We start from the raw sequence: 27,717 nt of genomic DNA on the forward strand, positions 1-27,717 counted from the left end.
TCAGCAGTGTTTTACAGCAACAAAAGCTGTCCTCGTGGGCTGAGGTAGCCCCATGTCATATATGAAGGCCATTGGCTTTGCTCTTAGTGCTGGCAATGTCCATTTCAATGTGGCTGAAAGCAGGGTTGTCCGTTCCTTCGGCTGCCACGGTAAACGATTGTCTGTTCAACACTTCCACCTTCTCTGGCTGGAAGAGCAAAAGACAAATGTCATGCTGTGAAGTGGAAGAAACCATTTGCTTCCCTGACCTGACTGCAAGCAGAGTCAGGCCTGACATACAGGCTGCCTTACAGAAAAAATATGTTGGCTGCTGAGGGACCATTAGCAGCTATTCACTGCAGCAGCTGGTATTTGTCTAGGGGCATGGAAAGTTTCCTATTGCATAAGGCACTAGTTGTGCAAAATGTTCTTGACACATACAATGTTCTTGTCACATACAATGTTCCTGTCCTGCAAACTGGCTGCAGTATTTTTGGGTGCCTGGAGATCTACTTTCTGTTTTCGTGGCTAGCAATCAGTCACCAGCAGGTCCTTGAGCTGTTGATTCCCAACCCTTGGTCCTTGCCCCATCTTTAACATCAAAAGCAAATGAACCTGCATCATTGCTTCATTGTTCCATCTCTGGTTATCATAATGAGATGCTGAACTCTTCTGGGGGGGGTTGTTTTCTCAGAAGACTTCAGATGTTGGCCCATTAAAGACAGTAAAAGGCAGTAACTGGAGAGCTGATCTCCAGGTCTGACATGAGCAAACAGCATTAGACCAGTATGGTAAAAACCCATTTCTCTCCCTGGTGTTCATCTCCAGAAGGTAAAATACCTGAGATCACACTACAAGTAGTTGTCATCATGGAAGAAAAACATTTTGCAGACTGGACTAGGTTGTATTGAGGTGGGGGCAGGACTCTTCTCCCAGGTAACAAGTGACAGGAGAGGAAATGGCCTTCAGTTGCACCAGGGGGGATTTTAGATTGGCCATTAGGAAAAAACCCTTCACTGGAAGGGTCATCAGGCACTGGAGCAGGCTGCCCAGGTTGGTGCTTGAGTCACCATCCCTGGAGGTGTTTAAAAGACCTTTGGATGAGGTGGATGAGGTGCTTAGGGACATGGTCTAGCAGTTGTGTACAGGGAGATGTTAGATTATGGCTACATTCCATGATCTTAAGGTCTGTGATTCTATGAAGATATGATCATTGCCTGTCCTGCAGTACTCAAAAAGCACTGAGCAAAGCTGAGCTTAAATGTTCAGCATCCTGGTGCTACTGATTGAAAAGTCATCCACAGATTCTTGTACTTCTTTTTAATTCATGTATTTCCCCTACACTCTCCCTTCTGAGAGATGTTACTTACTCCCCAGTAATGTCTCCCTTTCTCTTACATCTTAGGGAGGGGGCTAGGAAACAGCTACACTGCCGACAAATGGGGATTTCTTTTCTCACACGGTAGCCAAGGTTGCAAAAAAGCCCAAACTTCAGAGAACACATTTTGTTTACAAACAAAGGAAGCTTTGCTGAGTCCAAACTGTGCCTTGGGCCAGCTTCCAAGAGACTAGCGAGGGAGTATGCTGAGAGAAACCTGGAGAACAACTGTCCCTTGTCTCAGCTGCTGCTCGGCTGCTCACTGAAGTCAAGCTGTGGTCCAACACAGCCTCCCTGCCTACGCCAGCTGCTTCACTCCTACTCGCCTTGTGCTCTGCTACTGCCTTAAAGCAGACAGGCACATCAGGCAGCATCAAGTGCTGCTCATCCTGGTGGGAAAAAAGTAGGCCAGGGACTGTTTGCCTTTGTCCCCAAGAAGAAAGATTGTTTGAAGCCAGAGATATATAGTTACACTTACTGTCTCAGATTTAGACCATGAGAAGTTGGACAGGAAATCTTCTTTGGTCAGCAGGAACCTACGATCTGTGCTCTGCTTCAGCCCTCCTGCAAAACAAGTAGGTTTCCGTCAGACAGGTTTCCACAGGCACAGGATAGGTCCAGCAATAGGCACCAGGCCAAGTGTGCAGCAGAGTCATGCAGCAAAAGCTATCAAGCAGGGCCTTGGGGATGATTTCTATGCAATGATGCTGGAAGGTGTCCAGGGAAGGGCCAGGAGGATGAGCAGAGAGCTGGAGCTCCTCTCCTATGAGGACAGACTGAGGGAGTTGGGGCTGTTCAGTCTGCAGAAGAAAAGGCTCCAAGGAGACTTTCTTGTGGCCTTCCAGTATCTGAAGGGGGCTACAAGAAAGCTGGGGAGGGACTTTTGTGGGTGTCAGAGAGTGATGGGACCAGGGGGAATGGAAAAAAAAATTAGAAATGGGTAGATGCAGATTGGATGTTAGGAAGAAGTTCTTCCCCATGAGGGTGGTGAGGCACTGGAACAGGTTGCCCAGGGAAGTTTTAGAAGCCTCATCCCTGGAGGTTTTTGCAGCCAGGCTGGATGTGGCTGTGAGCAACCTGATCTAGTGTGAGGTGTCCCTGCCCATGGCAGGGGGTTTGGAACTGGATGATCCTTGAGGTCCCTTCTAACCCTAACAATTCCATGATTCTTTGTCTCTGAATATATAAAATGATCCCTCAAGGTCTGTTTAAAATGCATTAGCCATTTCCCAGAGTTTCCTAGATCCTCCTGAGAGTTCTTACTATGTAAAAATCCTGAGCCAACCACCAGAAAAGGATGGATCCCATACAGTGATGTTTGGAACCACACTCCCAGCCTGAGAACTGTGGTACCAGCTGAGAGCCTAAGCCCCAGCTCTCAGCTCCCTGTCTCCAGCATCACCAACAATTTTTAAGAGCAGCCCCAAGGTGGAGGGATGAGGGTTAATGGGATGTTTGGCTGTTTTGAGGCATGAAAGATTAACTGTTCCTGTGTGGGAAAGAAAGGAGATGCAGGTGCTGGGAATTGGCTCTGATAGCCACCTGGGGCTTAAATGAGCTCTTGCTCCACAAAAGGCGGTGATATGCTGGTTGGGTATTCTGGGTTTGTGTTTCCTGGGCTGAGGACTTCTCATCTGGATTTGCTGAAAGGCTCAGCTTTCATGCTTTGTTTCATAGCCTGTGGATGACCTGATTCTAACCTGGTAAGAAGTAAATTTTGTCTAAAGGCATCACTATATCAATGGGGGTGAGCCTGTGATGGGAAGCAAGGGGGGGGCCACAGTTCCTCTGGAAACTCACAAGGAGTAGAAGTGTGGCTTATGCTTATTAGTTGTAAGGCATGAGGAAGATAATGCAAGGAAGTCTGGAGTTTGCTGAGTTTGGAGTTTCACAGTCCAGGAGTAGTTGTGGGTTAAGCTATTAGGTCTGAAAATGAACAGAGGGCTGTTACTGGAATCTGGGGGAAATGGCCAAAGCTGTGAGAGCAGCTGCTGCTGTGCTCTTTCTGCCATGCATGAGGTAGATGATGGGTGCACTTTGCATCTCACCCACATGCAAAAGCAGTGAGACTGTAGGCTGCACCTGGAGCTCTTAGCTGTGGGGTGCTGCTTTTTTGCACCTTGCACAAAGAGTACAGGGAAACTGAGAAGCTAACTCAGCCATGCACAGGGTCTGCAGTTCTTGAGTACCTGCTTGAGGAATGAGCTTTTGCATGCACTGTACAACCTGCAGACAATAACCCTTGAGTGCTCTGAACTCCCTCAAAGTAAAAACACTTTTGTCCTCTAGAAGCAGGTATGGTGTAGCTCCATACTCGGAGTTAGTTCTTGGCCATCCAGGGACACCTCTTAGACCTCCAGCCCCTGCTGGCACCTAACAAAACAGGGAAGATGGGTGTCTAGTATTTTTATTTCTTCCTTCCCCTCAGACTAAAAAAATGCTGAAATGCCTTTCTCCTCAGAAAGCAGAGTGGGATGCAGAAGGGCTGAGGGGAGGAAATGAGGTTTAGGATGGTAAACGCACACAGTGTTTGCACCAGGCTCGCTGGCACTTTCTGTAGCAATGAAAGCTCTCTGGTCATCTTAGTTTGAAACATATTTAAGACAGTAAATCACTGTTCTGGAACTAGTACCTGTTAGGAGGCTGATAATTATGCCCACAGCTATTGTGATGAGTGTCCCAAGTGTGCTGAAGTAGAGGTAAGACAAGGAATACCAGCTGTCTGCCAAGGCAGGCCTGAAAAAGAACAGAAGTAGTGTTAAACTCTAGTGTCTTGTTCCATGCAACCTGAACATGGCTGTTTCCAGACAGCAGATAAAGAAGAGCTACTTCTGAATCCAAGGGCCTGGTGATCTTGAACTACTTCTGCACAATAAAGTGTGTACTGAAATTTATGTTTTGTTTTCTAACATTGACAGGACAAACTCCTTCATAGAGGGCTTGCAGCAACAGGATGAGGGGCAATGGTCTGAAACGGGAGCAGGGGAGATTTAGGTTGGACATTAGGAGGAAGCTCTTCACAATGAGAGTGGTGAAACACTGGAACAGGTTGCCCAGGGATGTGGTTGAGGCTCTGTCCCTGGAGACAGTCAAGATCAGACTTCCTGTGGCTCTGGGCAGCCTGAGGTGTCCCTGCTCACTGCAGGAGGGTTGGACAAGATGACCTTTGAGGGTCCCTACCAACCTAATGCAATCTGTGACTATGGAAGGGGGCTGGTCAGTGTGGTGGGGCAACACAAGGGACAGAGCAGGTGAAACAGGCTAGTCCTGTCTCTGCTAGGAATCTGCTGCAGAGCTGAGCACTCCAGCTATCCACATGAAGGGAGAACTTCTTTAGAAGATGGGGCCATTATTTAAAGGAGGCCACACACACACAAAAAACAGTGGGAAGTCAGCTATGTGCAGCTCTCAACAGCCAGGAATACAAGGGCAATTTTCCCACCTCATTTTGTACTCCCTGACAATGTGAGCTGTTGGAAGAGTTGTTTCTCTGCAGCCATAAACAACATTGTGAGGGGTGCAGTGTGTACAGCTGGGTGTTGGGCACCCTTGTGTGCACCTGTTGAATGTACACTGTCAGGATTGGGAATCCCTAAAAATCTGTTTGTTCAGCTTCTCTGCTCCTGCTTTTTCCTCCATTGCCACTGAGAGCTGCTGCAGTTAATTGTGATTGTCCAAAGCAAAACATGGTAATTGCATAGAGGAGGAGAAAAATCCCTTCTTTGCCCATTATATGGATTATTCTCCCTTCCAAATCTTCTGATTAGAATTCTTTCTGCACAGCCAAGCTGCTGTGGGTGGAGCTGCTAAACTGCCAAATTGCCCTTTTAACTGCCTACTACTTTAATCCATGTGACAGATCATGGAAGTTAATCCAAAACCTATAAATGTCATGCTTGCTTTAATGCCATGCTTCCTGGTAAGGCATAGCCAAGCCTTTAGACTCAGATATTGAAGCTTTTCAGATCAATAGGAAGAGTCACTTTTGCTTCTGGGATAACTCTAAACCACTCTGATGGGGGGGGGGGGGGGGGGAAACAACCTGAGAAATCTGCTTCAGCTTAAACAGCCTGATAGGTAAAGCAGGGAGGGATAGTTATAGTAACCCAAATGCTAGGTAGATGTGGGTGTCTTCATGGTGCTTTAAAAGAAATATATGCCTTGCTGACTGCACAGGATGAACTTGTGTACCTCTCTGCAGTTGGTGTGCTGAAGACTGTTGTTAAAGGAGTTTCTGTTGATGTCAGGTTTCCTGTGGATATGTTACAGCCTTCAACTGAGAGGTACAGTGGATTGGTCCTCTCAGGGAGTGGAGGGTAAATCTGAGATCCAATTCCAACCCAAAGTGAAACAGCAAACCCACTGATGAGACCCACAAATGCACCCTGCAAAACAGGACATGAAATTTGGTTCTGCAGACAGGAAAAGCAAGAGGATAAATTATCAAATATCCTTCCTAGATAGGTAAGAAATAATCAAGGGATCAGTGCTGGACCCCATGCTCTTTAGTATCTTTATCAATATTCTGGATGAGGGGACTGAGTCCATCATCAGTAAGTTTGCAGATGACACCAAGCTGGGGGCAGGTATTGATCTGTTAGAGGGTAGGAGAGCTCTGCAGAGGGACCTTGCCAGGCTGGACAGATGGGTTCTACACATTTGCCACAACAAGCCCATGCAGTGCTACAGGCTGGGGTCAGAGTGGCTGGAGAGCAGCCAGGCAGAAAGGGACCTGGGTTAGTGGTTGACAGCTGCTGAGCATGAGCCAGCAGTGTGCCCAGGGGGTCAAGAAGGCCAATGGTATCCTGGCCTGGATCAGGAACAATGCAGCCAGCAGGAGCAGGGAGGTCATTCTGCACTGTGCTCAGCACTGGTTAGGCCACACCTGGAGTCCTGTGTCCAGTTCTGGGCTCCTCAGTTTAGGAAAGATGTTGAGATGCTGGAAGGTGTCCAGAGAAGGGCAACAAAGCTGGGGAGGGGTTTGGAGCACAGCCCTGTGAGGAGAGGCTGAGGGAGCTGGGGTTGCTTAGCCTGGAGAAGAGGAGGCTCAGGGGAGATTTTCTTGCTCTTTCAACTCCCTGAAGGGAGGTTGTAGCCAGGTGGGGGTTGGTCTCTTCTCCCAGGCAGCCAGCACCAGAACAAGAGGCCCCATTTTCCTCACCTGTTTTGCTCAGACAGGTGACCATCCTCTGCACCTGATTGTTCAACTACATCTCAAGACTCATTGTTCCCTGCCACTAAAGCTCTGTTTTCCAGAAATCTTTGCCAAAGTTTTGCTCTTATTCAGATTATTTTCCCCCCTCTGGTCATGCAAATCTCTCACAGGATGGACATTCCATTTCCTGTGCAGCCCTGCTCATTGATTTCTTGGGATAAGGAGGAGGAGTAGCAAGGGGAAATGTCCTCATGGAAAGTATCCAACTGCCCAACATAAGGGGAGGCATAAAGGTAAGGAGATGCCCAAAATTCATTGATAGTTCTGGACAAGTAGGGCTTTTAATTTCTACTTACAATTCCATTTGCAAAGGAGCAGAGGATTCCCAAGGAAAATAATCCTAAGAGGGGACCACCAACCATGCCAAAAATGCTGAGTGCTGCCTAAGGAAGGAAGAGAGTCTGTTATCAGGCCTTGTGCAACTAAGTTAAAGCTTTCTATATGGTAAGAAGGGAAGATGCTGAGAAGGAACTTGTGAGGGTTTGCTTAACTGGTACATACTCAGCTGGCAGGGCTTGCTATAGTTCCATGGGTGCTTAAGGCAGAGGCTGAACCTTGGGCTGTTTGAGCCCAGTCCACAACAAAGAATTAAAAACTAATCTCACAATGGTATCCAGTAATTACTTGCTTACCTAATTCATTCTGAGTTAACATGGGCAGCAAAAAGAGCTCTGACGCTTACCTGTAACAAGGCTCCCATGAGGGATGCCAGTGCAGCCATAGCAATGCAGACTCCACCATAAAAGAGGCCTGTGTGGGAAAGGCAGAAGGATGCATAAACCTGCTGAAAGGTTTCTATCTAACCCCATGTGGCCACTAACAAGCCTGCTAACATCTGTGGCTTTCTCCTAAGGGAGCCCAAAGTGCCCATAAGGTGAGGTGTGAGGTTCCTGTTTATACTGAGAGGCAATTGTGCAAATTGGACAAAATCCCCTTCCTGTATATTCCTAAAGATTAGCTATGAAAGAGCAGCCAGGTGGATTGGCTGCAGTAGCCATGGCTCACTTCTTGCTTGCATTTCTCAGCTAATCTCCTGTGTTGTGGTCTTTATTCTGAGAGGATGAGTTTTGCTTCTCAGTTTAGTCTTTGGAGCAAGAAAGTAAATGCTGGCAGACTACTGGAAGCTGGCACCATGACATAAAACATCCTGGGTCAGCAGGATACATACCACTGACTTATTTGTTTGTTCTACCTCCTACCCCTGTTGAGTTTCACTGCAGAAGCAATAAGTTAATCTCCCTCTGTAACTGATCTGTCAGGTAAATCATGGTTAAACCAACACCAGTTCTGGCACATTGTTTACAATAATGCTTAAGAAACTGCTCTCAGGTGAAAATGTTTAATACTTGTCACCAGACTGCCACCAGTCTGCTGTGCTCCCTGGTATGGGCCATGACAGCATGTTGGGGTTTTTTCCACACTTAATACAAACACTGTCTTGGGCTACACCTGCAGCTGCTCACAGATAGTACAACTAGCAGGGATGGTGGTTGCAATTCAGAGATTTAAGCCATGTGCTCAGCCTGGCTCTGATGCTCCTCCTTGAGCTACATGAAACAGACTGAGGGCCTGGGCATGTATCAGAGAAGATGGGAAGTTTCTTGTTGTTTAAAATCTTATTGGGACACAATGCTCTTGCTCATATCACTCAGTTCAAAAGGCTTGGTGTAAAGCTGTTTCCTACACTTCTCATGTTTGATGGATGAAGGAAAAATAGCAGGTGCTTCTGTCTCAGATATTGGACTTCATAGTATTGCCAATCAATAATGAACACAGATGCAGTGCAGCTTTCCTGCTTGAAGGCCTAACAAGCAAAATGGCTTTGTTTTTCCCCCTCTCCTCATGCTCACCTGAAATACCTTGTCCCCCATGCTGTGTAAAACTGCTGTCATCTCCTCCAAGCACTGCACCTGTGTAGCTCTGTTGCTGTGAAAGTGCTTAGTCCTGACCTGCCCTCCCACAAGCAAGACCTGAATCGAGCCCTCACTTTGTAAACCAAAAGTGGAAAACAGCTTTTCCAGACATACTCATCCCCATGGAAATCCATGACAGCTTCTTTTCAGAGAGGGATCTGAAGCGTGGCCTAATGAGGTCTTCAACGGTGACGGCAGCCAAAGCATTGATGCTGGAGGACACCGTACTACAGAAGGCAAGATTTATACAGCTGGGTTTTAATCTTGGAAGCTGAAATCATAGGTGGGATACTAGCAGAGAAAACCCAAATGCAACTCTTGTGTTGGTTGAAATAACTTGGCAGGTTGGAAGAATTGTGATGCAGTTGGTAGCTCACAGAAGTGTTTTACAGTAGTCTCTCTTGGCAAGGACAAGGCAAAGCTTGATGAAAAGATGGGCCTGGAGAAGTCAATGAACATATCCAGTAGCTGTGGCTAAGCTGTAGACACTACTGGTGTGTGCACTGTTTTCACAAATGGTCTACACAGTACATATCTGGGGAGACAAAATTCCTTCATACAGATTGCTGATTACTTTGAGTGCACTCTCAAAGGTGGGTTCAGATGATCTAATTACAGTAAGCTAAAACTTAGGCATCTAGTCTGCCATCTAGGAATTAGGCATTAAATCCACACTGAACTAGTCCAAGTTCCCAGTGGGGTCAGAAAAAATCAGCACCCCTGAGGCACAAAGCCAGTTGAGGGACATCCTGTCTATCCTGGTTTGCATCAGGAATAGTGTGGCCAGCAGCAGGGAAGTCATTCTGCCCTTGTACTCAGCACTGGTTAGGCCACACCTGGAGTCCTGTGTCCAGTTCTGGGCCTCTCAATTTAAGAAGGACATTGAGACACTTGAACACATCCAGAGAAGGGCAACGAGGCTGGGAAGAGGTCTGGAGCACAGCCCTGTGAGGAGAGGCTGAGGGAGCTGGGGTTGCTTAGCCTGGAGAAGAGGAGGCTCGGGGGAGACCTTATTGCTGTTTACAACTCCCTGAAGGGAGGTTGTAGCCAGGTGGGGGTTGGTCTCTTCTCCCAGGCAACCAGCACCAGAACAAGAGGACACAGTCTCAAGCTGTGCCAGGGGAGGTTTAGGCTGGATGTTAGGAAGAAATTCTTCCCAGAAGGAGTAATTGGCCATTGGGATGTGCTGCCCAGGGAGGTGGCGGAGTCCCCGTCCCTGGAGGTGTTCAAAAAAGGACTGGATGTGGCATTTGGAGCCATGGTTTAGTTGTCAGGAGGTGTTAGGGATTAGGTAATAGGTTGGACTTCATGATCTCTGAGTTTTTTTCCAGCCTGGCTGATTCTGTGATTCCATGTGTACCTTGCTGTTGCAAGCCACAAGATTTTCCTCAGCATGTGACAAAAGGATTTTGTCAAAGCAGCTTGGCTGTTCTCTCTATTTAGGTAGCTACCAGTACTCAAAACAAAACCAAACCAAAATATTGTGGTGTCACTTTTTAAGGTTTCTCCATTTTTAGCTGCTTACTTTTGTTCAGAGCCTTGAGAGAGATGGTATTTCCTGAAAGCTATTTTGTTGGAAAAGCTGGCCAATATGCTCTGCACTAGGGGATAGAAGGGCATTGATTTGTTTCCTTCAGTGGAAAAAAAGTACAGTAATTGTTGCTTTCATGGTGTTGGCTCAGTCCAATTGGAAGACCAGGAACTCTCCTGTGAACAAGTGTCTCAAAATCAGGGATGAGGAAAGGCAGAGGGCTTGAAAGTTATGCAGGTTTGAAACCAGAAAAATCAAAGATGAGCAGCAGGAACCTCCCCTAAATCACAGCCATTTTGTGTTATCACTCATTTATAACACTTAAATTCCTGTAGCAGGGGGGCTTTAAAAGCACAGAGAGGAGGATTTGTTAGGGCTGGACAGCCCATGTGGCTGTTTCCTCACATTGCTGGTAGAGAACTCAAGCAGCTTTGAATTCAAGGACCTCAGACCTCTGCTGTTGGAAGCCACGGATTTTTAAGCTGCATCACAAAGACCTTCTAGTGTGTGTTTGTTTTAAAGAACAAAGGCTAGCCAGACAAAGAAGTGAAATGCAAAAAGTTTAGTGTGATTGACTTACCTCAGTGTCCCACTGTAGGCACTAGCCACAAAAAGCCCTGGCACTCCTGGAAAATCGTGGAGAATATCCAGCACCAGGTATGGCATTAGCTGAAAAATTCAGAGAGTAAGAAGTGTTACTGTCCTGCCCTCATTTTCCTTCTGTGACACTGCATTGGCTTTCTTACAGCTTTCTCCCTGGCATTCTGCCCAGCTGCTGTAGTTCTGAATGTTCCACCTTGCACTGTTTACTGGTTTCCTGCAAAGAAAACCAATCCTGAAACATGTACTCAAGATACAACTACCTGAAGGGAGGTTGTAGCCAGGAAGGGGTTGGTCTCTTCTCCCAGGTAATCAGCACCAGAACAAGAGGACCCAGTCTCAAGCTGTGCCAGGGGAGGTTTAGGTTGGATGTTGGGAAGAAGTTCTTCCCAGAAAGAGAGATTGGCCATTGGAATGGACTGCCTAGGGAGGTGGTGGAGTCACCATCACTGGTGGTGTTTAAGAAGAGACTGGATGGGGCATTCGGTGCCATGGTTTAGTTGATTAGATGGTGTTGGGTGGTCGGTTGGACTTGATGATCTCTGAGGCCTTTTCCAACCTGGTTAATTTTATTCTATTTAAAAAACAAACCTGTTTGGACCACCTAGTGGAGATGAGCATATAGAGCTGTGCCATCAGGGTTGGTTTCCAGGGATGGTGGTTTAGAAAGTTGGCACTGGACAGCAGATAGTCTGCATTGTACAGCACCCCGTTGGGCCTGGATGCCACAGGAGATGTCTGCTGCTGACTTCACAAAAAGGTTTCTAGATGCAATCTAATAACCCCAGAGTACCTGAGAACAATTTCCTTATCACAAACTCTGTCTTATTTGTTGACCTTTGCATGATCCATGTGTTGGAAAGACATAGGAATTTTAAGCTTTTCTTCCTGGGAATCATCTGTTTTTTTCCACAGACCAGTTGGTCTTGTTAGGATCTTGCTTCCTGTTGCTACCAAAATAAGCTGACTGACAGGAACAACTTCATTTCCTTTGTTTTCACCTTGGCTTTCCTTATCTCTTCTCTTTTCTTTTTTTCCCCCTACCCTTAAAGATCAGGAGATCCTCCCTTATGTACTCTGTTGTCTATGCTCTTCTCTTGGCATTCCAGAGAATTATCTCAGGCACAAACATATACAAAGGCTTCTGTGATCACTAAACCATGTTCTGAAGTGACATGGATTAGCAGTTATGGCAGTGTTGGGTTGATGGTTGGACTTGATGACCTTGGACATCTTTTCCAACCTTAATGATTCTGTGGTTTTCATTTCCTTGGGCCCTGACTCTCATCAGCCCATGGGCTCCCAGGGCTCTTGTTCCTCAGGTAAATCTGCTACTCGAGGCCTGTTTAGGGAGAGGCCACTGGTGGTGGTTTCTCTACACCACAGTGATTGCCCAGCTCTCCTCCAAAGGAGGCAAGGATGCACTAGCAAAAACTGCCTGCTGGTAGTCTTCTTCCAGGTGTATGCTTTGGGCATGATCACGTTTTGAATCTGAAAAGGCTTTTGCCTCCCTTGGCACACTGCTTCTCTCCCTGCTGCCCTGCTTACCTGCAGCTCCAGGACAGCTGGTGGATGTTGGGACTGAACAGTGCCAAGGACAGGTCTGCTGCTTTCACTAAAGAATTCCCTCTCACCATGGTCTCAGCTTAATCCTTCAGAGGTACAGACATGTCGTCATTTCCATCAACTGGCTCCTGAGCCAAACCTGTCCCTGTCTGATTACTATGGCTGCCAAGGAAGGACTCCCACTGACCCCCTTCCCCTGAAAGGCAAGGTCTTACCTGATCGAGTGCTGACACCTTCCCTGCTGTCCACGGGTCACAGACCTTGTAGATGGAGTAGAGGCTCAGGCCACAGAGTGTTGCACAGACCAGTATTGCCCAGAGCCCCACAAGGTTGATGTAGAGTGACCTGCAGCAACAAGCACAGAAATGTCATGTTAGATCCCAGCATCCTACAAGACCCAAGTGGGGCCAAGCGATCGAGCGCTCGTGCCGGCACCAAGGAGACCTCTTGGTGGATAGCTGCCCAACAGAAAGGGAGTCACAATGTGTCTCCTAGCATTTCACCCAGTGTGAGATTATGCTTTTAAATAGACAAACTGCACTTCTGGTCTTGGTGGTACAGTCTGAGTGGTTGCCTCCTGACAAAGCCTGCTCAGGAGATGATGGGAACAATGTGGCAGTCCCCACATTTCATCATGACTGAGTTCTACGTTGCAGGCAGCTGGCACCAAGACACTCTTCCTTTCTTGCCACATCCCTTGGTAAAGACAAATGCCAGACAGGTTTATAAGGTGGGGTGCCCCAGATCGAAGTGTGGGGTACCTTTCAGTCACTCCTTTGCCTCTGGATCTGCAGTCCCACGCTTATGCAATGCTTAAGTTGCCTTTGTAAAGGAGGAAATCCCCAGTTTCCTCACAACACAGTCTCTGTGGGAGGCAGCAATGAACCACTGAGACCTGGAACCTGGTCTGGAGCCACCTACAGCTGCCACCTCCAGAGAGCAGGGGATTGCCACCAATCCCAGGCCTTCCCTTTTAGTTACTAAACAAATTGAAGCCTAGCATGACCCAGTAACTCCATTACCTCTCCACATCCTGATGGGAGCTGCAGCTAACCCTGAGAGCAGAAATGTGTTTTCATCAAGCACTTTTGGCCACACACAACAGGCAGCCTCTACTGGCAGTACAAACCAAATTGTTCTCCTAGCCCAGTGTTGGTGCCATGGTTTAGTTGATCAGATGGTGTTGGGTGATAGGTTGGACTCAATGACCTCAAAGGTCTTTTCCAACCATTCTATCCAGTCCTCTCAAACATTTCTCAGCTCTTGATGACTCCTGGATCACAAAGTTCTTCTTGCCGAGGGTGGTCAAGGAAACACACTCACTGGCAGCATGGCCTTGAAAAACAGGGTTCCCTTCCAGCAGCTGCCTCCCAGTTATCTGTGTTATCTGCCAATAGAGATTTAACTGCCTGATAGGTCATATAACCTGGACCTGTGCCAACTGCTAAGCCCTCTGGTGGGAGGAACTTTGCTTTCTACACAAATATATCCGTGCTTGCAATGCTTCAGGAGGCCTTTCAGTTCCCAAAAAGGGGCACCAGCCTTTAGACTGCCCTAGGCCCTGTTAGGCATTGAAATGGATGCTGTCAGGAAGGCATAACCTAGATTAAAACTGATAGTTCAACTCGTTGTGCCAAAGAGAAAAATATTGGCAAGTACAAGGTAAACTCTTTTAAATACTTCCCTAAATAAAAGCTGATTTACAACTAGTAGAGGAATCCCTGAATTTTATGCTTTGTACTGCAGCTAGGGGTGGTCTAAGCATAGAACCAGAAGGACTTTAAATTTCTCCCCAGAGTTACCATAGTATAAAATGAAGTAGCCCTCCTTTCTTACAGATGCTTATATACTGGTCGGATGCCTTGCATCCGTTTAGCTGAAGCTGTTCGTGCACTGGCCTAATTTACCTCAATATAAGGCACTCAGAAGCTGGTTTGGGACAAAATTTAATCTATTGGTTAAATCAATCCAATGTTTTTTTATTGCTTGTGGGGTGTTTTTTTTTTGATGTTAGCCTGTAGCAAAGATTAGACAGACAGTCAAGAGGAGGACACGGGAGCCAAAGCAGTTGTTTGCCTGAATCCCGCAATTCTTGTTTAAAACTGTGCCAGTGTTTGACAGTGGAAAGGAAGCTGATCTTTTTTCCTTCTGATTTACACCCCAGCTCAGGCTACGCCCTGTGACTAAGCACTGGAGTATAGTAATCGTAGCACTACTGGAGGGAAGGTGTTCCCCTTAATTCTGGCTGAGTAAAATGGGGTGGAGTTGGGTGAAGCAAGCACCGCGACTGCTCGGGTTTGCTTCTTTCAGACTGGCTCTAACATTTCTAGCATGTCAGATGATGGCCTTGAAAGGGAGGAAGAGCAAGCTGTGCTAGGGGAAGTTTAGGCTTGAGGTGAAGAGAAAGTTCTTCCCAGAGAGAGTCGTGAGCCACTGGAATGTGCTGCCCAGGGAGGTGGTGGAGTCACCGTCCCTGGAGGTGTTCAAGAGGGGATTGGATGTGGCACTTGGTGCCATGGTTTAATAGTCATGAGGTGTTGGGTGACAGGTTGGACTTAATGATCTTTGAGGTCTTTTCCAACCTTGTGGATTCCATGATTCTATGTTAGTAGGCCACATGTCGCTGAAAGTGTAGCACTCTAGCTCTGAGTGCCCGTTATCGTTCCATGTATGATCTAAGGATGACAGCATGTGCTCCCACCTGCTGGTGTGTTTCTCAGATGAGGGGCAAATCTCTTCCCAAAGCCTGAGAAGATTCCTGCTCTTATGCCACTTGTGTTAAAGGACTTCCCAAAACCTCTAAGCTGATACCTGTGAAAGAATTCTTTTCTCTACTCCATTTGTTATTGTGCTGTCTCTTATAAAGCCTTACAGTAAACATCAGAGTGTTACAAAACCCTGTTACTTTGACTTAATGACATCTTTAAAATGTCCTGTGTACAGGTTAAATGGCAGTAAGAGGGGCAGGCCACCAATGTGACTTGCAAGATGTGTCTTATTACAGCTAGAAATGAACTAGATAGTCCCAACAGAGTGGCAGTGTTTGTACTTGTGACAAGCTGCAACCATTATACAACATGATTTCTCCACGCAGGGGAATTACCCTGCACAGGTGAGGCACAAGTAAGATGCCATGAAGGCCAACCACCCACACCAGCAGGAGAGGACTCTGCTTCATAGAGTCAGAATGGTTTGAGTTGGAAAGGACCTTAAAAATCGCCTAGCTCCAATCCCCCTGCCGTGGCTGTACCACTGCTGAGATAATGCAAGCTGTAAATCCCATCCAAACAGCTCCAGAACTCAAGAGCCTCCAGCCCCGGTTGAAGTTGCTGCAACAGCTCAGAAAATCTGCCCAGAAGCTGCCATGGTGCCAGATTCTTTGGCAACCCTCTGTTTCTGGATTACCTTGGAGGTGTCCTTTCTTCTAAAGAGGGTAGGCAGGGTGTGAGAGAGGGGTAAGCCCGAAGTGGAGCAGGTGCTGGGGCAGAGCTGTCGCACTGGCACACGAATCTGGCACAATGTATGTGGCTGTCCTCCTACACAAAACTGTGCCAAGCAGCACTACAGATGTGGGATGCACCTCCTGCCTCTGCAGTGCCAAGTACCTGGAACCCAGCCACGTTGCCAGAGACTGTGGAGAAGCCACGTGGTGTGTTGGAGGTGTGACACTACACTGATGATGTGGCTGATGACAAGCATCAGCTCAGTCCTATCTGCAGCTTAAGAGGCTGAAAAGGTAGATTTTTTTTCTTTATTACCATAACCAAAGTATTTCAGTTCTGAACTAAGCATCATTTTGTGGGCACTCTGGCAACTTTAAGAAGGGCAATGCTGCATAAGACTCTCTGTATGTCACTGTACTCCACGAGGACTATAGTTATGATGTGCATATACATGTTTCTCCTAGAAATGGACTTCATGAGCTTGCTAAGAACTCTTAAATCCTGAGTTGTGAACTCCTGAGATGCTGCTAAAGGACAGATGATAGAGTTGGTAAATCTGCTCCATCCAAGAGTAAAGGCTGATCAGAAATGCTTAAATCCAAGGGAAATGGAACTCTCTGCCAGTTTCCAGAATAATTCCTAAACCAACTCGTGATTATTATGACAACAAAATCCATGTTTCATCAGCAATTGTGTCAATGAGTAAAACATTTGTGCATTTTTTTTCATGCCTCTACTAATCAGCATGGCAAAATCTTTTTATTCAATGCAAAAAAAAAAGAAGTTCCCACACAATGATTTAAGTTGAGCAGCAATTCGAGATGCTGTGCTGATATGATTTCAGCACAAGCACTCTCTGTGGGGTTTAGGTTGCTTATAAACCTAATGCAGCTATTTGTGGGTAAGTATTCTGGCACAAAGTTCAATGTCACTGCAATCATATGCAATTCAAACACCAGTATATATTGCACCTACTTACCTTCTACCTGGGACACCAAATAGGAAGCAAAATTTTTTTGATGCTCTACAAGTAGGTGCAAAGCATGCCTTCAGAAAAAGATAAAATCTCCACTATAAATGACAGAATCATAGAATGTGTTGAGTTGGAAGGAGCCCTCAAAGGTCTTCTGGTCCAACACCCCTCCAGTAAAGCAGCAACATCTCCCACAAGATCAGGTAGTTCAGGGCCCCATCAACTTTGACCTTGAATGTCTCCAGGGATGGGGCCTCAGACACCTCTCTGGGCAACCTGTTCCAGTGTTTCTCCACTCTCATTGTAAAGAACTTCCTCCTTATGTCTAACTAAAATCTACCCTGCTCCAGTTTTAAACTGTTGCCCCTTGTCCTATTACCACAGGCCCTCCTAAACAGTCCTTCCCCAGCCTTCCTGTAGGTCCCCTTCAGATATTGCAATGCAGCTGTAAGGTCTCCCCATGCTCTTCTCTTCTCCAGGATGAACAGCCTCAACTCTCTCAGCCTGTCTTTGTAGAAGTGATCCATCCCTCTGATCATCTTTGTAGCCCTCCTCTGGACTTGCTTCAGTAGATCCACGCTCTTGCTGTGTTGGGGGCCCCAGAGCTGAACACAGTACCCAGGTGAGGTCTCACCAGAGCAGATCAGAGTAGCAGAATCACCTTTCTCAATCTGCTGGCCACGCTGCTTTTGATGCAGCCTATTGGCCTTCTGGGCTGTGAATGCCCATTGCTGGCTCATGTCCAGCTTTTCATCCACCAGCACCTCCAAGTCCTTTTCTGCAAGGCTGCTCTCTACCTCACTGTTCCCCCAGCCTGTCTTGACATTAGGGATTTCCCTGATCCAGGTGCAGAACCTTGCGCTTTGCCTCATGGAACATCATGACTTTCTCCCTGGCCTCCTTCTCTCATCACTGCTAAACCCAGACATTGAGTTACAGTAGGCAGACTTACATTTTTGCATGGAATCTGCTTTTGCATGCAATGTATCTCTGTACTTGAGACTGGTTGACCCCGTAGATGCCAGTCCACGTAAAAGTCCCACCTATAACAATTGTCCAGAAGGTGTGCCTCTGCAGAGGATCAGGATTAAAGCTATAGCAAGAAGGAAAACAGAAAACAAAATCAGAATGTGAAAAACCTTCTCAATATGAAAAGACCTTAACACCTAGGAGAGGGAAAAAAAAATCACCATCCTTTTTCTAATACAAAACCTCTTAATGTGGTGAGACTTTGAACATTCAGATACTCTAAAACCTGCTTTCTGTGCTTTTATGTAAAGTTAAAACTCACAGCTGAAGCTCTGATCCAGTGAAATACTCTGAGCTGTCCAGAGGTGGAGTTGAACTGATTTATTTGCCTATAAACTACATTCTTCAGTAAAGCTATATGATGAAATGATGTTCCAGTAAAGGGTTTGATATGTCACCTTATCTAGAGGGACATCAGCCCAACACCAGCATGAAGGTAATGCTTGCATGCACAACCTTTTGTGGACAGAGCCTCTGTAAAACATTTTGCTGGATTAGCCCCAAGTGGCAGATTTACATGGCCACAAATGATGTCCTGTTTTTAATCATGCTTTAATGTAGCTCATCGTGGTAAACAGTGTAAGATTATTTCATCTATCACAAGCCTTTACTCCTCTTCTTTTTCCTCTGTAGACCCTGACTGAGGGGCAGAAGAAATGCAGTGTGACCAAACAAACTGGGGGAAAAAAAATGGACTCTTCCCAAGAAGGAAAAAATACACCCACAGATCCCAGAAACAGAATTGCAGGGGATGGAAGGGACCTCAAAAGATCATCTAGTCCAACCCCCCTGCCTACAGCATCACCCACACCAAATTACACAGGAACAGATCCAGGTAAGTTTTGAATACGAGGTGAACAATTTACTGTGGAACTTGGTGAAGAATTTTACAGAACAACCTGATTTATATTATGAACTGATAGACAAAAGGATGAAAGGTACAACTTGGTGCCATGGTTTAGTTGATCAGATGGTGTTGGGTGATAGGTTGGACTCGATGATCTCAAAGGTCTTTTCCAACCTGGTTAATTCTATTCTAAGTTTGTTTAAAATGATGCAAAACCTGGGTCACAACTTCCTTCTCTCCTCCTTCAGTAGCAATCTGATTTCACAGATGGCCATGTGTGGCTCTATTAGTAGGAATCAAGGGGCACATGATCTCCAAGTACAAACTCACTCCCAGAAGTTCAGCCTTTCTCCATAGTAGGAATCGTTTATGATGCGTTCGATGCCCTCCTGAACCACCACAGCTCGTATGATCACAGCCGAAAATCCAGCCACCATGATTCCAACCTGGAAAACATCTGTCCACACCACTGCCTTCAGGCCACCCTGTGTGAGGAACAGCATATCTCAGGTACAGTAGGGCAGCAGCATTCATTGCTTTGCATTCATATTCAACTCTGGAGAGCTGTTGCTAACAATATTATGCACGACAGATTAATTTCATCTTCTTGACCAGAAATAATTCTGTGCTGAAGTGTTCTTGAATTGCATCCTGGCACCTAGTCAGGACATCCTGGGACTGTTTTGAAGTGCACTAGAATTGACTTTTGCCATATATGTAGCTTAATCCATTTTTTTCCTTCATCATACAAACATCTGAATCAAGTTGTATCAGGAGATATATTAGCAGACAGTGCTCATCTTACATATACAGCAGCACTAACTCCAGGTGACATATCATGCATGGGAATAAAAATAAACAGGGTTTCATCCAACATAGACAAATAAATTGGTCACTGAGGTTCCATTTAATAATTTCTAGATGCTTGGTTGATTAGCACAAATCTAAAGACCAATCTCTTCATGTGGCACTTGCTATTTTCAGTGACTGTTCAATAACAGACAGGACTATTAGGGACATGAGCCAGCAGTGTGCCCAGGTGGCCAAAAAGGCTAATGGCATCCTGGCCAGGATCAGAAATAATGTGGCCAGCAGGATCAGGGAGGTCATTCTGCCCCTGTACTCAGCACCAGTGCCACACCTTGAGTACTGTGTCCAGTTCTGGGTCCCTCAATTTAAGGACATTGAGACACTTGAACATGTCCAGAGAGAGGCCTCGAACACAAGCCCTGTGAGGAGAGGCTGAGGGAGCTGGGGGTGTTAAGCCTGGAGGAGGCTCAGGGGAGACCTTATTGTTCTCTACAACTACCTGAAGGGAGGTTGTAGCCAGGAGTGGGTTGGTCTCTTCTCCCAGGCAACCAGCACCAGAACAACAGGACACAGTCTCAAGCTGTGCCAGGGGAAGTTTAGGCTGGAGATGAGGAGAAAATTCTTCCCAGAAATAGTAATTTGCCATTGGAATGTGCTGCCCAGGGAGGTGGTGGAGTCACCATCCCTGGAGGTGTTCAAAGGGGGACTGGATGTGGCACTTGAAGCCATGGTTTAGTAGTCATGAGGTGTTGGGTGATAGGTTGGACTTGATGATCTCCGAGGTCTTTTCCAACCTTATTGATTCTATTACAGTTGCACTATCAGGTGCTTGACAAATTACACAGCTAAACCTTAGTAGTTTAGGAGAAAAATCACAGGAGGGTTTTTAGGAACAGAAATCTTTTTTGTTTGGTTGGGTTTTGGTGGTTGTTTTGTGTGGGTTTTTTTTTCCTGTTCTTTCAGTAACAACAGAAGCTTGAACATATCAAAACAGAAAAGGTTTAAGTCGCATAGTGGCTGCCTTTACAGCCAGAGAAGTCCCTGGGTGAATACAGCCCTGTGGCTACAGCTACACAGTGACTTTCAATACTACTGTGCAATAAACTCCATATTTGATGTGGATGGTAAAAGCAGCAGAGATTTTTTCTTAGCCAGAGAGCTCACGTACCAGTGTGCAGTAGAAAGTGCAGACCACGCCGGTTGCAACCACCGCACCCCACAAGTCAAAGCCAGTAACTGAAAAAGAGAGAAATGGCACCAGTGTGAATGAAGTACTGCAGGCAAAAAACAAACTACACAGAATCTAAGGTATATTTTTTACCCACAACATGGGTTTGGGGGTGGAGAAGATCTCTTTGCTGTTTGATTTGGTTTTCCTAGTAAAATGACAGGTTGAGTTCAATGCATTTACAGATTTTTGCTTTAACCTCACTTCCCTGGTTAAACACTCTTCTTCAAGAGGAGAGTTATTGTGGCCAATGTGTAGAACCCAGCACTTAGATGTGTTCAGTCTCATGCCCTTGGACTCTGTCCATCTGTCCAGCCTGGCAAGGTCCCTCTGCAGAGCTCTCCTACCCTCTAACAGATCAACTCCTGCCCCCAGCTCGGTGCCATCTGCAAACTTACTGATGATGGACTCAATCCCCTCATCCAGATCATCGATAAAGATATTAAAGAGCATATATTTATAGTTAAACCTTGAGCTGTGTTTTCAGGTGTGCATTACCACAAAGAAAAAAACCAACCACCACCACCCCAACCTATCAGTATTATATGCAGAAAACACATTATAACAGTTACAACAGTTGCAGTATCTTCATCTTACCTTGATTTAGTGCTAAAGCTGGAGCATAGATGACAATACCAGTGTATAAAGTCTAGAGGAGGAGGGGAAAAAAACATACAAGATCAAAACAAATGTAATTCCTGGGAAGGGTGATAAGCTTTTTAAATGATTTCTCCTCAAGCACTTATGCAATCTGTATTTCTTCAAGTCAAAACTGTGAGGGAAGTAATTTCAACTGTTGGAAGACAAATGCCTGAGACAGACTAAGGCTGCAGACTCACAGCCTTGTGTCCTTGAAACAACTACCAAGGACTCTTAAATACCAAATTCCTCTTCAGCTTCTCCTGGCTTTTAAAATTAACTTAGCTTATTGATTTAAACCTGCAGTCATATGGCAGAAACAAGAGCAAAAAGAACTTGATGAGGTCTATCAAGGAATCTATTACAATTTATTTTCTCAGTCTTGGGATCAATATGCCTCTCGGTATGCAACGATAATGCACATGAGTAAGAACAAAAGAACCAGCATTAGTTAATCCTTGTGGATAGCATCATAAGGAATTACACTTGCCCTGTAAGATGAAGCCACACATGATTAGCAGCAGATTTCTGTTTTCAGCAAATACAATAAAGATACAGAGAAATCAAGGAGCTACTTCATCCACTTTTGTGGGCACAAGGGGATTTACACACTGATAACCTCTACTTTATTAGTGCACATTTTGCAATTCTGATTGCTTTTTCTACCCCTGTTACTAGGACAAGTTCAGCTGTGATGTGGTTTAGGGGAATGCAGCTTGCAAGGTGCAGACAACTTCTGTGAAGGTCAGTGGTCTTGATTCAAAGGATCTAAATCACAGCCAGATCCTGAGCTGACTTGCATCAGCTTTCCATGGTGCATTGACAGGGGTGGGAATTGGACATGGAAATGAAGCAGAATCAGATGTTATCCAGAAGTTGTGGACACCTCATCCCTAGAAGTAGTTAAGACCAAGCTGGGTGAGGCTTTGAACATCTTGATCTAGTGGGAAGTGTCCCTGCCCATGAGAGCAGTTGGAACTAAATTATCTTGAAGGTCCCCTCCAACTCAAGTCTCCCTCCACCATTTTTATAGCCCCCCCCACTTTGTTATATTGAAAGGCTGCAAAAGGTCTCCCCACAGCCTTTTCTTCTCCAGGTTGAACAATCCCAACTCTCTCATCCTTTCTTTATAGGAGGGGGTGTTCCATCCCTCTGTGGCACTCCTCTGGACCCGCTCCAACAGGTCCATGTCTTGCTTATGCTGAAGACCCCAGAAGTGGCAGCAGTGCTCCAGGTAAGGTCTCACAAGAGCAGAGTAGGAGGGGGAGGATCAGCTCCCTCAACCTGCTAGCCATGCTGCTTCTTATGCAGCCTGGGATGTGATTGGCTTTTTGGGCTGCAAGCACCCCCTGGTTTTCATCAATATCCCAAAGTTCTTCTATGCTGGGCTCCTCCCAATCAGTTCACTCCTCCATCTGTATTGATACAGGGAACCTTGGACTTGCCTTGAACTTTGAGGTTTACATGGGTCAACTCCTCAAGCCTGTACTAGTACCTCTGGAAGGTATCCCTTCCCTCTAGTGAATCAGCTGCACCACCTGGTGTCATTCACAAACTTGGTGAACTCCTTCCCACTATCTGTGTTATTAATAAAGGTAATAAATAGTATTGGTCCCAGTGCCAGACCTTGAAGGACACCACACATTACTGGTTTCCACTAGGACATTTAGCTGTTGACTGTAACTCCAGCCAATTCCTTATCCATCAGTCAACCCCATATCTTTCCAAGCCTGCTCTTTCAGCAATTCAGCATGAGAAAGTGGATTTTTCAGATGCAGCCAACAAGAAGCTTTGAGCCATAGGAAATTAAGATTTGTCACAAGCATGCTCACTCTCTTATGTAAATTAAAAGAAGACTGATGACACAGTCTGCCCACTTTTAAACACCTGCCAGCATTCACAGAACAGTTAAAATTGCACCATTAAAATCTTGGAGGGTTTCCTTTCCTCACTATTTCTCCCTGAAAGGAGGTTGTAGTAAGGTGGGGGTCTGTATCTTCTCCCTAGTATCAGGTGACAGAAGGAGTGAGTAAATGGCCTGAAATTGTGCCAGGCAAGGCTTAGTTTGGATATTAGGGGAAAAAATCTTTCCTGAAAGAGTGGTCAGCCTTTGGAACAGGCTGCCCATGGTGGTGGTGGAGCCACCATCCCTGGAGGTGTGGAATGTGTGGATGTAGCACTATGAAGACATGGTTTAATGGCCATGGTGGTCTTAGGCTGACAGTTGGACAGATCTTAGAAGCCATTTCCAACTGAAGCAATGCGAGTCACACATGCTAGCACTCTACTTTTCCTGTGGGCTTGTGATCTATAGATGCCAGCTAAGCAGCACAGTTCAAGTAAGTAATTAACATTGCATTGATCACAATCTTCATGGTGCAAGTGTGATTGCCTGGTACCTCCTGATGTGTCTTAATGCAAACTCAGGATAAAAATAAGCATGTAACTTGAAAAGTTTTCTGACTGTATATTTATTCTTGCTTTGAATTCCCCCAAAAGTCCACTTCAGAATTGTGAAAAGAAGACATTTTTGGTTCTGGTGCATTTGGCTCATGCTCATTGTACATTTAAAACCTGCAGTCTCATACTGACTCCCCAGATGGGCTGCACAGGGCAAACTGCACCAACAGTGCCTTCAGAGACTGCTTCAGTTTTACATCCCCACTTCCCAGTTTGCAGACACCCTCTAGTTGTTCTTTCCCAGTGGTGGTGGTGCAAGCCCCTTCTGCAGTAAATGACAGCTCCTGACAGCTTGTTCAGCCACCTTTCACAGACCCCTGAGAATTAGTCAGACTCCCAGGATCCATGGGACTGAGGATGAAAAGTGCCACTGTAGATAACTGGGGCATGTTTACATTTTTAAACCCTCTGTGGGTTTCTCCAGCAGGCAGGCAAACAACTGCTCTTCCTGCTGCTGCCCTGCAGTGAAGGGTTGCTGATCTCTTGGCATGGTGCTGATGCCAAGTGACTGCTCTGGGTGCTCAATAAGAGGCAGGTATCCCAGTGTCTGTTTCCCACTTCATGGCTTTGGGGCAGAAAGAGCTCTGCTTCTCACACTCCCAGCCACCCATGCATTGTGGTAACCTCATCAACCATTCAGAGAAAACAGCCACTTAGACTAATCTGAAGAATCCTGGTGGCTATGAGGACCCTAGAACAGCTTTGAGATTTACTTGCCGTTTGGATAATGAAGAGGATAGTTCCACAGAGGCGCAGGTATCTATTAAATCGAAGCTCTAAATACTGCAAAAGAGAAGAAAATGCAAATGTTTGTGAAACTTGGCACTATTGGTAGGAATAGGGTGAAGTGATGAACAACAGAAGGGGGCCATAGCCTCGTTTTACACTTTCATGAGTGGTCCAAACTCCTAGAGTCACCTTGATTGACCTCTCTTTCTACTTCATTTCCTTACAGGCCTCACAAATGAGTAATGACATGAGTGCAAGTGAGGAGGACATGAGCTACTGACAGTCTGCAGAATGGAAACTGGTGCTACCCAGCTGCCTCAAGGCACTCAATAGACAAGGAGCTGTGCACCATGACCTGGCAAAGACCAGCACTAATCCATTCATATCCTGAGTTGAAAGGAACCCACAAGGATCTTTAAGTCCCCCTCTAGACTCCACTTCACAATGATGTACCAGCAAACAACAGAACCAACCTGTGAGATCAGAAAGAAAATATTATGGCTCTTCTTCTGAGCATCAATTGATTTGGAAACTCTGGCACTATGTGTCTCCATCTGACCTGCTGTGAGATGGCAGAAGGTCTCCAGTGGTCAGCTGTTTTCTCCATGGTCACCTCACCTTCTGCACTGTCCAAAGCAGCTTGCCATATTCTACAGGTAAGTGGAAATCTAGCTTTTTGCAAAAGAGGAGCCCTCAGTTTTCCACCTAGCCTGAGACAGCACAACCTTTGAATGAGTTTGTTGTGCAGGTTTCTTCTCACCCTCTGTCCTAACAACCATCTAGGCTGTGTGGTTTTACAAAAGAGATCTCCCTTGCCTGCCAGTCTGTTCAATTGATACAAACACTGAAGTATATCAAACTGCTTCTTTATCAATTGGGCATTTAAACCATCATCTGTAAGCATGTCCACTCAAGGAAGGCGTGATGAACGCATGGACAGATACAAGAAGTTGTTCAATCTCTGAACTCTGTCCACAGATAGAAGATTTATCTTTTACAGGTGCATTACTCTAATTTAACCTCAAGATTATCAGTGAGTTTCCAGTTATCCTATCATCAGAATGAACAGTCCAAAGATTAGTAGTTTAAAAGACACTGGAAGCCAACAGCAATTTCTGTTGGTGAATTCTTATCTAAATCTACCAACAGAAACCTTGTTGTCAGCCTCCATTTCTGCAACACCCCTGCTCAATGTAATAAAGTGATAAAGGCCAAAGGAGATGATCCTTACCCAATTATGCTCTGTGAAAAGAGCAATTTGACTCCAGATCTGCCAGAGGAGGGCTTTTGTGGCTGCATGTATGCTTAGAAACCTTTCTGGAGGAAGTGTAATGTGAGGGAGGTTGTAGCCAGGTGGGGGCTGACCTCTTCTCCCAAGCAACCAGGATCAGAACAAGAGGACACAGTCTCAAGCTGTGCCAGTGGAGGTTTAGGCTGGATGTTAGGAAGAAGTTCCTCATAGAAAGAGATATTGGCTATTGGAATGGACTGCCCAGGGCGGTGGTGGAGTCACCATCACTGGAGGTGTTTAGGAGGAGACTGGATGGGGTGTTTGGTGCCATGGTTTAGTTGATTATATAGTGTTGGATGATAGGTTGACTCAATGATCTCTGAGGTCTTTTCCAACCTGGTTAATTCTATTCTATTCCTATGATAGATGCTCTTGCAGTCTGCACTTGATATATTAATGATACATCACTAATGACATGCTACCACCTTAGCTGTAAAAGGAGGATTAATCTACCTGCTAAAACAAGTACCTAGTCAGGGAGGAAATCTGACATGATGCACAGCTCCAGAGCCAAGACAGCAGGGTTGAGAATCTCCTCTCTGTGGAGGCAGTGTGGGCAGACTTGAGGACAGAGCAGGTTGTGATCTACTCTTGGTGGCGCGGACAAATGGGTCAACACAGAGTGCAAGGAGATTTAGGGAAGAGACTTAGGGGAGACATGTATAAAGGAGGCATGAGAAGCCCTCTACCTCCCTGAAGGCTCTTTCCAGCCCGCCTTACCTCGTAGGTGCTGGTAATGCCCAGCTTGTAGAAGACAGGCAGGAAGATCTCGGCACTGCACAGCACCACGAGGGCATAGGTGAAGGCGAACATGCAGAAGATGGCACCATAGCGGTAAATCTCGGCAGGGGTCCCCAGCACCGTGACAGCTGACATGAAGCTGGCGGTGAGAGAGAGCGCGACCGGGAGAGCGCTCATGCTGCGGCCCCCCGTAAGGAAGTCCTTAGATGTCTTCTGCCCGCCTCCCACGAAGGCGTAGTAGACCCCAATGATCGCCGAGATCAGCAGCATGCCCGCAAAGACCACATAGTCCCAGACGGTGAAGCCCCTCATGCTACCGGAGAGAGTCGCCGTCGGCGCCAAAGATCTGAGCCACAGTCAGAGGGGCAGCGGCTGCCCCCGCAGGGCTGGCACGGGGCAGCCGGCGCAGGACGAAGGAGAGGGGACAGGACTCCGCAGGGGTGCCGCGACACCGTGCGCCCCGCCGGGCGATCGCCAGATGGTGTGAGGCGGAGCGGAGCGGTGCGCGCCGCCGAGGTACTGCGGTGCGCAGCGGAGTGGTCCCTACCGCCGGGCAGGTGCCGTGCGGTACTGTCCCTGTCACCGGGGCAGGTGTGGAGGGGTGCCGTCCCCACCGCCGAGCGGGTGCGGTGCGGTACGCCCCGCGCAGGTCTCCGCCCGTGTGCCTCCGTGGGCCGTCAGAAGCAGTGCGAGTGCCGGAGCCGGGTCAGCGGGCAGGCCTTATACGGTGCCCCGTGCCCGCTCCTCCCCGCGGCCGTGAGCGCCCCCGCCGAGCGGGAAGGGGCGGCGATCCTCGCAGCACGGCGCAGCCCCGGCCGGGCCATACCGGGTAACTGCCGCCTGCCCCGTGCCTGCGGGTCCTGCGGCGCCGAGGCTGGCGGGATGACCCCGGTGCAGAGCCCCGCCTGAAGGAGGTTTATAGCCCGAACTTGGGTCGCAGTCTAGGGGGTTTGGAGGGAAGATAATTTGCCCGACAGTTCCCCAGGATGGTGTTTCCTACCCTTCTTCGTCAGTATTTGCCACCATCTCCCCAAGTGAAAAAAGTGACAATGCAGTTTATTATGGTTTGACATCCACATTTCTGTGGGTTCAGCAATCTGGCAGATAACCCAGAGACTCAGCATTTGCCAAGGTGAGCTGCTGAACATGACAGAGAAGCTCCATTACCTGTGCTGTGTGCAAGGAAGCTTTGCTCACCACCTTTAACTAATCACAGGTCCACAGAAATATCACAGGGGAATCTTCATGTATCTCACCCATGGTGGACTGCATCAGAAGCACCTATGGGATCCCAAGGCCATGGATGTCAGGTAGTGGAGAAATGACCACTGCTATAGCTAGCAGC

General features: G+C 46.8%; 1 protein-coding gene across 1 annotated transcript; it reads right to left on the reverse strand.

The window, feature by feature from the left end:
• Window positions 1-26,684, reverse strand: SLC5A8 (solute carrier family 5 member 8). Its single transcript, XM_009898485.2, has 15 exons — window positions 26,352-26,684; window positions 24,329-24,394; window positions 21,110-21,161; window positions 20,453-20,520; window positions 18,805-18,959; window positions 17,551-17,691; window positions 12,398-12,527; window positions 10,597-10,685; window positions 8,600-8,712; window positions 7,255-7,322; window positions 6,869-6,955; window positions 5,549-5,742; window positions 3,990-4,093; window positions 1,836-1,921; window positions 1-187 (listed from the first exon to the last, which is right to left on the reverse strand). The coding sequence occupies exons 1-15, from the start codon at window positions 26,682-26,684 to the stop codon at window positions 56-58; spliced, it is 1,818 nt and encodes a 605-aa protein (XP_009896787.2). The 3' UTR covers window positions 1-55.
• Window positions 26,685-27,717: the final 1,033 nt, after the last annotated feature.

Source organism: Dryobates pubescens, chromosome 15 (assembly GCF_014839835.1).
Source record: "Dryobates pubescens isolate bDryPub1 chromosome 15, bDryPub1.pri, whole genome shotgun sequence".
In the NCBI taxonomy this organism is placed as follows: Eukaryota; Metazoa; Chordata; class Aves; order Piciformes; family Picidae; genus Dryobates; species Dryobates pubescens.